This window comes from Passer domesticus, chromosome 13 (assembly GCF_036417665.1).
Source record: "Passer domesticus isolate bPasDom1 chromosome 13, bPasDom1.hap1, whole genome shotgun sequence".
In the NCBI taxonomy this organism is placed as follows: domain Eukaryota; kingdom Metazoa; phylum Chordata; class Aves; order Passeriformes; family Passeridae; genus Passer; species Passer domesticus.
In genome coordinates, this window is record NC_087486.1 from 6,839,415 (window position 1) to 6,853,481 (window position 14,067).

At 50.7% G+C, this 14,067-nt stretch overlaps 2 protein-coding genes across 3 annotated transcripts; one reads left to right on the forward strand and one right to left on the reverse strand.

Moving 5' to 3' along the window:
• The first annotated feature begins 251 nt into the window (after positions 1-251).
• Positions 252-3,639, forward strand: MRNIP (MRN complex interacting protein). Its single transcript, XM_064387687.1, has 7 exons — positions 252-336; positions 417-476; positions 600-697; positions 1,882-1,951; positions 2,256-2,389; positions 2,633-2,735; positions 2,965-3,639. Exons 1-7 carry the CDS (start codon positions 277-279, stop codon positions 3,532-3,534), a joined length of 1,095 nt encoding a protein of 364 aa, XP_064243757.1. The 5' UTR covers positions 252-276; the 3' UTR covers positions 3,535-3,639.
• Positions 3,640-4,074: 435 nt separating this feature from the next.
• On the reverse strand, positions 4,075-8,390 carry SQSTM1 (sequestosome 1). 2 transcript variants are annotated; one of them, XM_064387685.1, is made up of 8 exons: positions 8,123-8,390; positions 7,917-8,012; positions 6,889-7,118; positions 6,624-6,780; positions 6,065-6,154; positions 5,387-5,631; positions 4,962-5,169; positions 4,075-4,377 (listed from the first exon to the last, which is right to left on the reverse strand). In XM_064387685.1, the coding sequence occupies exons 1-8, from the start codon at positions 8,298-8,300 to the stop codon at positions 4,220-4,222; spliced, it is 1,362 nt and encodes a 453-aa protein (XP_064243755.1). In that variant the 5' UTR covers positions 8,301-8,390; the 3' UTR covers positions 4,075-4,219. The 2 variants fall into 2 exon arrangements, with proteins under 2 accessions (XP_064243755.1, XP_064243756.1); XM_064387686.1 differs by lacking the exon at positions 6,065-6,154.
• Between the last annotated feature and the right edge of the window lie 5,677 nt (positions 8,391-14,067).

Here is a 14,067-nt window from a genome sequence, read left to right on the forward strand (position 1 = left end):
TGCCATTGCCCGGTGTCACTGCCCGGTGTCTCTGCCCAGTGTCACTGCCCGGTGTCATTGCCCGGTGCCGGTGTCACTGCCCGGTGTCATTGCCCGGTGCCGGTGTCATTGCCCGGTGTCATTGCCCGGTGTCTCTGCCCGGTGCCATTGCCCGCTGTCATTGCCCGGTGCCGGTGCCATTGCCCGGTGCCGGTGTCATTGCCCGGTGCCGGTGCCATTGCCCGGTGCCGCCGCCGAGCGGCGCTGGCGGCGCGCCGCGGGGGTCACGTGGCCGCAATGGCGCAGCGGTTCTGGGTGCTGAGGTGCTGCAGCTGCCGCCGCTTCCAGGGGCAGCAGGTGGGGCCGGGCCGGGCCGGGCCGGGCCGGGCGGGGGCGGTGCGTTCCGGGCCCTGACCGACCCCTCTGTGCCCTCCCAGGCCAAGCGCAGCGGGCGCTGGAGCTGCAGCGTGTGCGGGCAGCGGCAGGCCGTGCAGAAGGTGAGGGCAGCCCTGCACCCCCGGCCGCGTGTGGTGACCCTCGGTGACACCGGGGCCGTCCCTCACCCCGCGCTGTGCCCCTCGGGCTGCGCCCTCAGCCTTGTCCTCGTCCGTTCGGTGCAGGTTTACGGGCAGGGCTCGGGCCTGGAGTGCCGGCGGCACGTGCAGAAGCTGAACTTGCTGCAGGGTGAAGCAGAGGAGGCGCTGGGTTGGACATCTTGGTACCGCCATTGACCTTTCCCTGCTCATTGCTCTGGGTGTGCTGCGGCTGATGAGCATCCTCACCCGCTGGGTGCAGCTGGCCAGCCTGAGCATGTCACAGCAAGGTTTTCTGGCCTGCTGGGAAGCCTTGACCGTGCTGGTTTTGGCCTCTTTGTTGGGGGTTTAGTGTCCCAGAGTGTGTCTTTAGATAAGGATTTCTTTCAGATAATTATAGGTGATCAATAGCATATGTTGGTCAGGCCTTTGCTCATTAATATGCACACAATAGGGTTTGGGTTTGTTGGGGTTTGATTTTTTTTTTTTAATTTGGTCTTTCTTATGTACTGTTTGATGAGCTGACTGTGGAGATGTTCCTTTTACAGATTACAGTCTTCATCAGATTACATCCTCAAAAAACATCCATTTGAAGAAGTTGCTGCCTAACTGTTGGCATTTAGGAGGTTCACACTGTGAATCTGTTGAGTAATCACTGTTGCTAGTGATAAAAGAATTGTTCAGGGTAAACACTTCAGTGTAATTCCTGCTGGGCTGGAAAATCTGAGTAGCACCTTACTGTTTATTTCTTTTCTAAATCTGTTTATAAATCATGTAATCTTGAAGTGGTCTTGAACTCGTCCAGTCTCCTTTTTACTCAAAGTTATTTTCAGAGATCGGTCAAGGGTAGTTATGTAACTTGGTTGTGACTACACAGTGCTTCACAGTTAAGCTTGGGGAAGAAAACTCATTGTTCACTTTATCAAAAAGTGTTGCTATTTTTATTCTCAAAGAATTGTGAAATTCAAAACATTATGAAACAACTTCCCTTTTCCTTGCTTTCATGGGATAAAATGAGTGAGTTTAAACTGTTGTACCAAACACTGTTATATCCCTAGCTGTGATCAATTAAATTTATAATTTCATAATTAGTGGCATTAGCTCAAACTTGCAACTTTGTATAGCAACAAGGAGGGCTCTAACTAGAGCCTGTAACTAGATTTAATCAAGTGTTTGTGCAATGTATCTTGTAAAGCATTCATTTGGCATAAGTTTTTCCATAGATCCTGTTTTTCTGATATCTCTCCTATCCAGTGTTCCTATCCATGCTTTCTATTCAATCCCTTGTGCTGTGACTGGGTGATTTGAAGCCTATAAATCAACAGACAGGAGCGTGTTCCAGAAATTGTAGTTTAAACCTCTATTTTAGGTGTGTAGAAGACTCTGTAAATGACAGCAAAAATAGAGCAGCACAGCATGAGGACAGTTCAGTGCAGCAGGTAAGATCCCTGCAAAGCTGGGGTAAATACAAACCCATTCTGCCCTGGGTGAATGCTGGTGAAAGCAGTGATCCCTTTTTGTGGTTCAGAGAGCTGAAAGAGATGTTTATGAAAGAGATGTATTAAATCAGAGATGTACAGAGGTGTACACAGAACCTGCTCCACTGGGGACTGAACCTGGAACGTGGTACAGGAACGTGTCCTAAACTGATTCATGATTTGAGGCATTCAGCACACGTGTAAACAATACCAAAAATGAGAACCTCCGTGTTTTGCTGGTTTTAGTAACTCTCCAGTGTTGTAGGAGGGAAGGACAGAAGGCAGTCGCTGGAGTAAATATCTGGACCAGGAGAGTGAGGATCAAGAAGATGAGGAGGAGGCAGCTCTGGAAAGGCAACAGTTCTGTTCCCAGAGAAAGAACACTGTGGGAGAACGAAGGTACAGAGAGAACTTGGTTTTGCAATTCCTGCCCCCGAGTGGTGACACTTGATTTGGAGGTGTGGGAGGGAGCTCAACTCAGATCTGAGCTAAAGGTGCAAGTTGCAGTGTATGACCTCAGCTGAACAGGGACTTGGTATTTGGGGATATTGAGCCACCCATTTTATAAACTTCTCTGGTGATTTGTGAAAAGAATCACAGTGGATCTAATCTGTCCTCTTTGTGAATGGTTTTCTTGGCCAGGAAACACCCGAAGCGCTTCCTCTCCAGTGCTGCTCCAGAGCATGCAGAAGAAAGTGGAGCTTCTCAGCTTGTCTATCAAGCCAAAAAAGTTAAAACCACTGAGGTATTTTACTTATAGAACATGGTCCTGACCTCTTTTGTATCATCATTTTGAATTTTTATGAGTCTTTCTCTGTTTTTCTCCAAGCAATCCAATGAATGACTGAATGACCGGGGAGAAAAAAAAAATGTGTTGGGGGTTTCCTCTCAGAAAGATTTTATTTAGACAAAGCCAGTGCCACCTTTAATGCTTCTATGCTGCATTTATAACCAAGGTCTCTCCTTTCTTACAGTGCAAGAAAGGCTTTGTAGCAGTGCCTGATGGACATGATGGAGATGCTGGTTCTGGAGGCAGTGTGGTTCCTGCTGTCTGTGAGACTGTAGTGCCTGAGGAGAATACACAGCCCCCGACTGCTTGTACCAAACCATCCAAGTGGGGAAAATTTCTCTCAGTATCTGACAGCTCTAGTGAAAATGCTGCTGCAGTTCCCATGGCACTGCAGGACAGTGGAGGTTTGGGGCTGGACAGCACAGCTGCTGGTGGAGCCTGGAGGTGCTCAGAATGGGTTGGAAGAACTCTGCCTCAGGATGCAGGGTTTGAATTTAAAAAGTGTGTTGCTAGCACTGAGGATCTGGCCTCATCCCTGGCCAGCAGCAGGTGGCCAGTTGAGGATGTGCTCAGAGAACCTCCCAGCCAGGTGCTGAGGGTGGGATCTGTTGCAGACACCACTGCAGGAAGGTGCTGCTTGGACACCACGGGGAGGGCAAACACCCTTGTTAACTCTTCCCCTAGACCAAAGCTGAGCAACATTTCTCGTGAGCAACTCTTCTGCACAGGTGAGGAGTTTGATGATGATCTCTGAAGTTCAGGCATCTTTGGCACCTCTTTCTTGGCTGTAATGTATTTGAGATAACGTTTACTGATACACTTTTGAACTAAAGGTTGTTTCACTCAAAGCCATAGAGAACTGCACTATTAAAGTTGTTTACTTGCTTGATGGTTGTTTGGGGGGGAAGGGAAGGAGGGAGAAGAGACTGTTGCTCTCAGGTTACAGGGTTGTCTAGCAACCTCAGCAGCTAGAAATAGGAATGGAATTAGGTCAGCTTGGGGAGAGAAAGCTCCCAGGCTTTAAGGATTCCTGGCCTGTACAATTAAATTCTGTGATTGACTCCTCCTTACAAACTACAGCTCTTTCTCCCCAAAATACATCTTTGTTGAAATCTGCCATAGCACCCCTTTCTTCCAGAGCTGTAAGCAAGCTCCAGAGCCAGCACAGCATTGGATTTCTCTTCCTAAGTGTAGCCCTAGGTGTACACCAAAGTATGTGCAGGAAGGCACTCCCATGTTTTCAACCTCATCCATAAATAATGTAGCTGTGATACTGAAATGTTCCACAGACACATGACATGCAGTAGTAATTTATTTTTCCTCCATTCTACAAGCACTTAAGAACATGAGACAGAAACCCAGAGTAGCAAGAATGATGAACCACAATAGCTCATGGTGCATTTATCTGCTTTCAGCTAGAAAAGTGCTTTATGTTACTACTACAAGTGGGGTGGCTGCTTAGAATACTGGATGGCATCTAGTGCTGCCCCAATGTCGCAGTTCTTGGTCTGCAGGAGCCGAGTGAGCCATCCACCCTCATCAGAGAAGCCCATGGAGAGCATCTGGGACAGGGACTCGATGAGGCGAGGGTCAGCTTCTGTGGAAAGAAGAATGGAGTTCAGCTATTTCATGTAATAGGAAAAGCAGGCAAGGCTTTAATAGCACTCTTTGAGAGGAGACATGCTCTTCTTTGTCTCCCAGGAGTGCAGATGTTTGAGATAAACAATATATAATCAGAGCTAAGGAAAGTGCTTAGTCAGGCTCAGCTGGCCTTGCTGTGGGACTCAGTGCTGCCGATGGCAGTTGAGGGACCTTGGATACTGTTACTGGCTCCCAGCAGCAAAGCCACGGGATGTACTGGTCCACATCCTGCATTAAAAGGCTCTCTGAGCAGCACCCAGCAAGGACATGGCTGAGGACAGCACCTACTCTGTGTTGCTCAAATGGCATATTAGCCCAAGGTCAGACACGTGGTTAAGACTTAGCAGCCCACATTCACCTGATCATCTCTAACAGGGTGCAAGAGCTGCCAAACCTGGCCAGGTCAGGGACAGGTTTAGCTCTGCCTTACACAACTTTGGTTTTTACCACCTCTAAAACCAGTCTGCTTGTGTCAGGCCAAGCTGGCAGTTCCCAAGCCAAAGTTACTCTTAGCTATGGAACCTGCTCACACTCTCCTACCTGGGGGCAGGTGTGGGTAGAGAGCAGCTTCTCTCAGTCCTGTAGGTCCTGGCTGGGGAGGATCCCGAGGCACATCCAGGGAGCTGGGACCATCTGTGTCTGGCATTTGCAGAGACTGCAGTTCACCTGTGGAGGGATCCACTTCTTTGGATGATAAGTGGGTCCAGTCCTCCTCACCCCCCGATGAACTGCTAGACTCACTGTTTTCCTAAAATGGAAAAGAAAAAAAGGGTCCAGGTGCTGTAGTGCCTTCCAGGCAGTAGGCACACTCCTGCTATTTGCCTTGAATGTAAAGAATTACATCCACAAGAAGTCCCACCACCTTTGCTGTAAATCTGTAAAGGTGCTGTGTGCTCTCATCTTAATATTCACTCCCACAGTGCATGCCAAGTGATTGTATTCAATTACTGTCACAGCTCCTGTACCTGGGAGTGGAAGATGCCATCTTCCATTGGTGTGGGCACAGGATCGACCACCATGTCTTGCATCTGTCCTGCAATGATGTTTACTTGTGCAGCAGACTCTGCATTACTCCAGTCTGCTTTGGTCTGAGCATTCTGGGTTGGAGCACTGCTGGGTGCCGCAGCATTGCTGTTCTCTTGGTTGGCAGAAGTGGGAGTCACTTTGCTTCTCTGTCCTCCGTGTTCCACATCAATATCAACTTCAATACCTAGAAAAGCATTTGAGGTGGACAAAGTCTTAAGAGGTTTTTCCAAAGCACAGTCCTAAATGGATCAATCGTGCTCTACACCCTTAAGGTTTCTGCCATCCTACAGTCTGCCATGTAACATGCAGGAATTAAAATGCAAAGCCTTCTTTAATAATATGTCCACATAAACCAGGCAAAACCCAGAGTCACCACTGATTGAAGTTAGTGTTACAGTGCTGACACATAAATGAAATCTGTCCTCATTTTCTCTCAAAGAAAAGGTACTGAGTGGCTGTTCTAAGCCTAAGCATTATTAGTATCCAAGTCTAAATTAAGCCTTTGAGGCTTAGGATACAGGAGGTAGTGCCAAGACCAGTCACAACTGACTGCTGCTGCTGTTAAACAGACCTGTAAGCCAGTCTCAGGGACTGGTAACAAACTGTAGGTCACTTACCCAGGGGACTCAGAAAAGCTGCAACACTCTCCCCAACATTCTTTAGGAAGGTGACATTGGGGTCCTGAGGCTGGCTGTTAGTAGAAGCTTCTAGAAAAACAATTTCTGTTAGCACACACAGGCTCCGAGGGAAAGGGCACCTGCAGAGAGTGTGTCCCCACAGGAGCTTAGTGCTCACTCCTGTCACTCACATACATTACAGAACAAAGCACTACAGAGAAAAACTAACTGAGCTACCTCTGGAACAGAAAGCCAGCATTAGCATTGTTATGGCTCGTTACCCATGCTGAAAGGCAGATCTGGAGTAGAATGGTGACATGCTTGACCTACCAGCTCAGCTTGGTTGGGTTCCAGATACTTTATCTGCATCCCCATTGACTGCAAGGACCCAAGCACACCTTACAGTAATGACACTTAGTGCTGAAAGGTGCCAACTGTTTAAAGCAAATTAGATTCGCTCCTTTGTTTGTTTTCCCACCCAGACTCTACCCTGTGCTGCAGAACCTCAGCTGGGCTGAGGCTCCACCACCACCCTGTCTGCCAGGACATCTCCTCTCACCTTCTGCAGCAGGTGCACTGGGGGCTGCAGCGGTGGCCTCAGCTTGCTCCGAGTTCTGGCAGGGAGCTGCAGGCCCAGGATACCCCCAGCAGTGCATCCATGCAAAGGGTGGGACACCATGGCGCATTTTGCGGAGCCAGCGTCCTCGGGGAAGCCACTGTAAAGGGTGACATTCATGTGACACTGGGTTCTGAGCAACTGAAACTCCTCACTTGAGTTTGAGGACTCTCCCACTCGTCAGTTCCCTGCCACAGATTTTGCTCACCTCAAATGGATTGAGCAGTGGGCTTTGGAACATCACCATGTTGTGCTCCTTGTGGATGCCCTTCCCCTCACAGGTGCTGCACAGGTCATAGTCTGGACAGACACTGCACTTGAACCTGGTCCCCACCACGGGTCCCTCGCAGGCGTCACAGATGACGTTGGGGTGCACCATGCTGCGGGGAGGCTCCTGGCTGCACTGCGAGCGGTGCTCCCGCTTGCACTCCCTTTTCTCTGTAAAGGAAAGGAAACTTCACATCAACATCAGGTTACTATTTGCAGCCTGGAAGTCAGGCAGAGGAGGAAGCACCAACAGCCCATCAGAGCAGTGTTGACTTACTAAGTCAGTTTATTTTTACACCGGCTGTCAAACCTAAGCTGGGCTCATGGAAGAGACCTTAAACCACGTGCAAAGAGGTTTTGCAAAGATACCTTCTACTGAAACCAAGCATACCTTATCCTAAATATCTCTTGGCATGCTTAACTGAGATTAGCACTGCACCACCTCATCTGGCTTCTCATCCTACCTTCCCAAGTACTGCAAGAACAAAATGTTTCTGGAGAAGGAGTTAGGAATGCAGATGCCAGGAAGCACAACATGAGAACGGGGACAACAGGTGTGGCTCGTTAGATGGACTGCAGATAAAGCTTTGAGGGCTTCTACCTGAACACAACGGACTAGGGAGCAGCTATCCCCTGGGAAAGGGGAATTAAGGCTAACATGTTGTGAATATTTAGGATATCAGTGCTAGTTGAGCGTATCCAGGGAACGAGGATGACAACAAAGCCTCACAGTGGGCCAGCTGATAGGGCTAGGAGGAAACCTGTGGTTTGTTTATCCCACCTCAAATTCGTGTTCTGTCCTATTACACTGCCCTTTATTTAACCTCCCCCGCAGAGGCCGCAGTCTCCACCAGGCCCCCGAGGCCACGGGAGGGGCCAGGGCTGGCTTCTCCCTTCGGGCAGCTTTGGGAGCGCTGCCAGGCAGCGCTCAGCCCGACCCGCCGCGCCTGCGGAGCTGCGCGCCCCTACCTTTGATATAAACACGGAACACGCCATCCCGCGCGTAGGGCATCGCCAGCTCCAGCTCCTCGTCGGTGGAAAAAGCGACCAGGTCCCCGTCCTCATCTGAAAGGGCGAAGCGCAGGATGAGGGGCCCGGCCGGGTGTCACGGGGGGAACGGGGTACCCAGAGCCCCGAGACCTGCCACCCCCGGGCCCGGCCCCAGCCCCGCTCACCCTTGTAGTGCATGCGGAAGGCGGGCGGCGGCCCGGCCCGCAGCAGCCCCTGGAACAGCTCGGCGACGCGCTCGTAGATGGCCCGGTAGCGGGCGGGCGGCGGCAGGGTGAAGCGGCGGATCTCGCGGACTGTCCCCTCCTTGCCCAGCAGGTAGGCTTTCACCGTCAGCGCCGCCATGGCTGTGGCGCAGCAGGAATTGCGGCCGGGAGCCGGGACACGCACAGACACACACGGGGCGGAGAGAGCGGCGGCGGCAGCGGCGGGGCGGCCGCGCTTTTATAGCCGCTGTGTAGGTCACGCCCCCAATATTACGTCATCTGCGCTCCGGCCCAGGCTCCGCCCCCGGTCCCGATCCCGGTCCTGGTCCCGGTCCCGGTCCGTGCCCGTCCAGCCCCAACGGGAACGGTGTCCTGCAGCCCGGAGAACTGTGCAAGTGCCCGTGTCTGCTCCCTGCCCCGGGGCAGTGCGGCAGCGTTTGGCGGAGCGGGGTTGTTGTGGTCTCCAAAGCACCAGCGGGGCGGCGGGGGGCGAGTGCGACACACGGACCTCCTGGGTGGGCTCCGAGACCCTCCGGCGGGGAAACACCACACCACGGGGCAGCGCTGGGCCCTTCACTGCTCGGCAGCGGCCACCAGGATCCACCGGGCCAGGTGCCACCATCCCGGTGCTGCCTGTCCCTGCCTCGTGGCCAGCAGGGCCAGCTCCCCTTGGCCATTCTGATCCTGCCTGTCCCTGCCTCATGGCCAGCAGGGCCAGCTCCCCTTGGCCATCCAGCCTGATCCTGCCTGTCCCTGCCTCATGGCCAGCAGGGCCAGCTCCCCTTGGCCATCCAGCCTGATCCTGCCTGTCCCTGCCATCCCTTGGCCGGGGAGCAGAGGTAGGAGCCACGCGCCAGCCCCGCTCGTGCAGCACTCACCGGAGGGGTTTGCATGCCGAGCATGACAGGAATAAATAACTCTTCCCTGAACCCCGTGTTTCGGAAGGGGGGGCACTAAAAATAAGGTCACTGGTGTAAACACAACTGACATTAAGGAGGATGTGCTGTGGCCTTTCCAAGCTGGTTGGCAGCAGTATTTTTTTGCAGATCAGATACAGTTGACAGGCATCTTAATCCAGCCACGGGAGGGTTCAGCTGGCAGAACACACCGTCTGTGCTGTCCAAGCATAATTAAATAATGATGGATCAATGATTATTAGGTTCCTTGTTGGTGTTAATATCTTCTCACCCAAGGGCCTGACCACTCTGACTCTTGGTGCTATATTGCTTGGTTTAAGATATTAAGAACTTAGGAGAAACTATGTCATGATTTATCATCTTCTGTAATCAAGAGAAACATAAATTTTAATTTCCACCATCAGAAGGTAGTTTATTTCTTGACCTAAAGTACATATGTTAAAGCACTTGGCCTTTCATGTAGACACATTTTTGGCATATGCGTGGCAATGTTGAAATTGCAACCCTTTCCTGGAAAATAGTATTTACAGTGGAAAAGTTTGCCCCATTTAAGTTAAAATGCTTTCTAGAAAATTCAGTTTCTAGGTATGACATGGCTAATATTTCCACTGTAAAGCAGTGGGTTAAAGTTTAAACACCAGCAGACTTAGGTGGAAGCATGGAGGATGCTGTGTAGGAAATGATTCAGCGGCTTTTACAGCAGGAAATATTGAAAGGTTGGGGCAGGCAGCAAATCTGTATGGCGTTCACCTTCCCTTTTGCCTGTTTATTGTGTGTATCCTTATGTCTGAAAATGTCAGTGAAAGCTGATGACTTGACTCTGTTGGATTATGTTTTTTCTCCATAAAATCTGTTGTGGCACCAGGAGAAGCAGGAGATGGAGTACAGGACACTCTGCCAGTGTTGGATGTGCCTCAGCAAGCAGCACCTCCAGCATGCCCACCTCATGTCCTGTTTTTGGGGACCCCGAGGGTCACTTTTGTCCCATCTATAAAGCCACAGAGTGTATTTTGAGACCCAGCTCCAGCACATTCATTCCTTAGGTTCCAAGCTGTCCCAGACAGCTCCAATTCCTATTCCCTTCTCCATCCCTGCCTGTGTTTGAGGGGTGTTTGAGGCATGGGGGGTTGTCCTCAAGTTGCTGTGTCTTTTTACATCAGTTCTGTCTCCAGGCTAATTGATTGTTACATTTATCAATCAATGCGCTAGAGTAAAATCAGAAATCTGCGTTTTCCTCTGTGTCCACTTGAGTCCATTTCTCCTGGTGGGACATGCTGAGTCACGCTCAGCCCTCTGGGTGTGACATCATGCACTTTTACAAAACATAAGGCAAACAGGCTTTCACCGGCCTGTTGTTGGCTTACCTCACCGATCACGGGACGGGGGTGACTCAGTGAGTCTCCTCCTCCTCCTCGAGGTCGGGGATTTCCTCCCAGCAAGCCCTTCTCAGCTCAGACCATTACCTCCAGCTCTCCCCCGTTACCTCCAGCCCCTGCCCGGGTCCTCAGCCCCCTGGAGAAGCCGTGTGAGGAGCTGTGCTCTGGTCCCACATCCACTCGAGAAGTTTCTCCTTCTGTTTGTAAGTGGATCTGGATTTCGGCATGAAGTAGTGGCTATATGGATATTTTCTTATGATTCCTTAGGAATGCCATAGCATCACAGCAACCCCTTCCCCAAAAAGTGCCTTGTTGGCCCGGGGTGCTGAGCAGCCAGCTCCACAGATGGATGTAGCAAAGGAACAGTAAAGGCAACAGGGAAAAAAAGCTGTTGGAGTTTAAAAATTCAAGTTAGAGAGGAAAGGCTTAAAAAGGAGCAATTAGCATCCCTTCAGTGCTCTGCTTTCTCTCTACACCCACTCCTGCTGGGAAATGTTTAAAAATATTTGGTGAGGTTTTTGTTCTGAGGGCACAATCACCAGAAATATGCCTTCTGTCCAAACTTCTTATGTTTGCAATAAAGCCCTGGGGGGAAGAAGGTGGGTTGGAGGAGGGGAAATGTCCAATCTTTTCCTTGCTTGCAAGCCACAGCAGAGGCTGATGAGGAAATTTTCCAGAGGAAATTTTCCCCCAGATCATTGCTCCAGCCTGAGGCTCCCCTCACTGTCCCAGCAGTCCTGGTGAGGAGGGGAGGGTTTGACTCCTGTGTCCCCTGGCCCTGCAGGATGTGTGTGGTGACGGAGGGACCATGCTCAGCTCTCCAGGCTGCACCAAGCTCCCCATCCACACACAGCAATCCCTCATGCTCCTTCCAGAGGCTTCTGGAGAGCTGCAGGATCCTCCAGACACGTCGGGTTGGACACCGGTGACTCAGCCCGGTCCCATGACCTCTGCTTTCCTCCTCCAGCCCAGTGAGAACCCTGCTCATGCCTCGGAAGCAGAACCCTCCTTCCTCATTGGCACAGGCAGAGCACAAAGCCGAGCAGGGAGTTTTTTGCTGTCTCATTTCTGAGGCTGAGCTTTCCTGAAGTTTGGCTGTGCCACGTCAGGTGTTTACACAGGCTCAGCAGCTCCTCATTGCTGGAACTGTTCAAGGCAGAAAACTCTGGCACAGTTTTTTTTCACTGAGACACAGGAGCAAATAGGAAGAACAGGTAGAGAGCAGGCACAAGGTACAAGCACACTAGGAATGTCATGCAGCTCCATAAGGATTTTGTGTTCCTGGAGGTGAAAAAGCGTTTTTTGCAACCAATGAAATTTCTTGGAGCTAGTGTTGCTTTGAGAATCTGACTTGTAGCTTTTGCCCTGAATTAAAGCATCAATATGTCAACACTTTGAAGGTAAAGCACCTTGTTGTCATTTTCCTCTCTCATGGCTAAGGAGATTTGGAAACATTCATACAGCAGTGAAACAAGCCGTGGTGATGTTTGAACACAGCAGCCTATAAAACACACAGAGAATGAAATTATTTTGTTTCTTGCATAAAGCAGCCTGGGGAGGATCAAGCCTAAAGATGGGTCAAACTCTTTAGAGCACTAGATAAAATCAGCTATCAATCTGGATTACATTTTATACCTAGACCTAATAAATGTTTTCTCTTTCTAACTTTTGTAATGGCCTCAGGATCTGTGGATTGCTATGGGAGTGTTTCTCATGAAGGCCCCTCATTTCTGCAGCATGCTCAGCATTGCCAACATCATCTGTACAAAGATTAAAAAAAACCACCCTTTTCTCTGTATTTGCCATTTGCCAGGGGTTTGGTTCTCTGCAGTTCACATTTTAATCTTTGCTCTGCAAAGGGACCAAAGCTCAAAAACTTGCTCAAAATTTGCTCAAAACTTGCTCAAAATTTTAAAAACAGAATAAAAGACAAAACTGGGAAAAGAAGAATGGATGTCAAGAATAAAAGAGACCTTTGCAAGTCTGAGAGAAAAATAGCATGTGCTACGATTTGGTTTAGTCCCTAATTTTTTCCAAGAGAACCCAAGGTTTTTATCATGAGAGGGTGATATAAAGCTCATTAATTTTTTCTTTTATGAAGACAAAGTATAACAGCAGAAATTAGATTAAACTTTATCCTTGGGAAAGAGTCTAATTAATTGTCTTGGAGAAATTATTAATGTTCCTCCCCTCTCTTCTGCTGCTGACGCACCAGATAACCCGAGTGGTGGGAGCATTTTGCACCTCTGAAAACAAACAGCCAACATTTAATGGAGTACAATGTTTCCCCACCAGCAGCTCTCGCTTGTCTGCCACCTCTAGGGAGGGCTGCCATGAATTCCTGCGGACTCGCTGCTGGCTCGCGTTCTGGTGGGGACAACGCTTTGTAAAACCCGGGTGAGGATGCGCAGGTCCGGGTACCGCCCCGAGGGGTTTTTCAGCGCTCCCGAGAGTTCTGCTCCGGGCATTTCCCTGCTCAGGGCAGTCCCTGCTCGGGGGTGTGCTCTGTGCTCGGCCTTGTGACTCCTCCTGGCAGAGGAGGGAGGAGGCAGAAACTTTTGTTGCCGTCCAAAGGGCTCCCTCTGCCGATTTCCTGCCCGGATTTTCTAACCACCGGCAGAGGCCATTTCAAGATCTGAAAAACGTGCTTTATTTCATGAGCTGAGGGATATTCTAAGGATGCAGATAGGCAAGGATGCAGAAATGGGCGAGCTGTGCTTTTCCTCATAAACGAGTTACCCAGAGCGCCTCGAGGCAGCCCCTGCGCCTTGCTGAGCGCTGGGCTCCCTTCATCACCTTCCCAGGAGGAAACACAGTGGATGCCTGTTTGGCAGATCTTCCTTTTCAGGAGAATTCCCGTGTGTGCTGGAGTGCTGCTGGGCGGGGATGTGCCCGCGGAGGGCAGCTGGCTCCCGGCTCCTCCCCGCCTGGGGTGGCATCCGAGCCCGGCCAGCGCCTGCCCCGCCTCCGGCACGGCGCACGCCTCGCTGTGCATCGCACCCGGCCGCCCCAGACACTGCAAGCAGCAGACTTTGATCGCTGGAAGCCAGTCCTGCGGTGTTTACATCTCTGAGAAATATTTACTTGCTAAAAGGGCTCTGGGGAATGGGAGATGACAGCTTTCGCTGGTTCAGGAGTTACGTACCCGTGTACAGCGCACCTGAGCTGCCTGACCTCGTGCCCACTCACAGAAACAAGTTCAGATGATGAAGGCAAATAAATGCCTGTGGAGCCTGACCTCACAGCACGGTCTGTAATGGAATAAGCTGAACCCATTAACAGAAGAAAACAGAAGCAAAATAATTTTGTAATGTGATTTCTTCTGTCCTACACCCAGGCAAGCAGCTTGAGGTCATAACCCCTGGATGCCAGGTGCTTTGGAAGAGGGACAGCGTCCTTCCAGGCAGCAGCTTCCGCTTGCGATGTTCTTTGGCATCGATTTTCTCTCAATAAACATTGGATGCTGTTTCCTTAACCAAGACGAAACGCTTTGGGAATGGCAGCGAGGATGCACTGCACGGCTCCTCATCCTGCAGCCCCAGCTGTGCACACGCCGTGGGGACATCCCTGTGCCCAGGGGCTGAGCACACACCTCCCTCCAGGGCACCCACCC

Excerpts from the sequence above, each read along its gene's own strand:
- SQSTM1 (XM_064387685.1), bottom strand. The coding sequence starts at position 8,300 with ATGGCGGCGCTGACGGTGAAAGCCTACCTGCTGGGCAAGGAGGGGACA. Across the intron at positions 8,013-8,122 it reads CTTCCGCATGCACTACAAGG|ATGAGGACGGGGACCTGGTC; the intron begins GTGAGCGGGGCT and ends TCGCCCTTTCAG. Across the intron at positions 5,632-6,064 it reads AGCTTTTCTGAGTCCCCTGG|GTATTGAAGTTGATATTGAT; the intron begins GTAAGTGACCTA and ends ATGCTTTTCTAG.
- MRNIP (XM_064387687.1), top strand. The coding sequence starts at position 277 with ATGGCGCAGCGGTTCTGGGTGCTGAGGTGCTGCAGCTGCCGCCGCTTC. Across the intron at positions 477-599 it reads AGCGGCAGGCCGTGCAGAAG|GTTTACGGGCAGGGCTCGGG; the intron begins GTGAGGGCAGCC and ends CGTTCGGTGCAG. Across the intron at positions 698-1,881 it reads GCGCTGGGTTGGACATCTTG|GTGTGTAGAAGACTCTGTAA; the intron begins GTACCGCCATTG and ends CCTCTATTTTAG.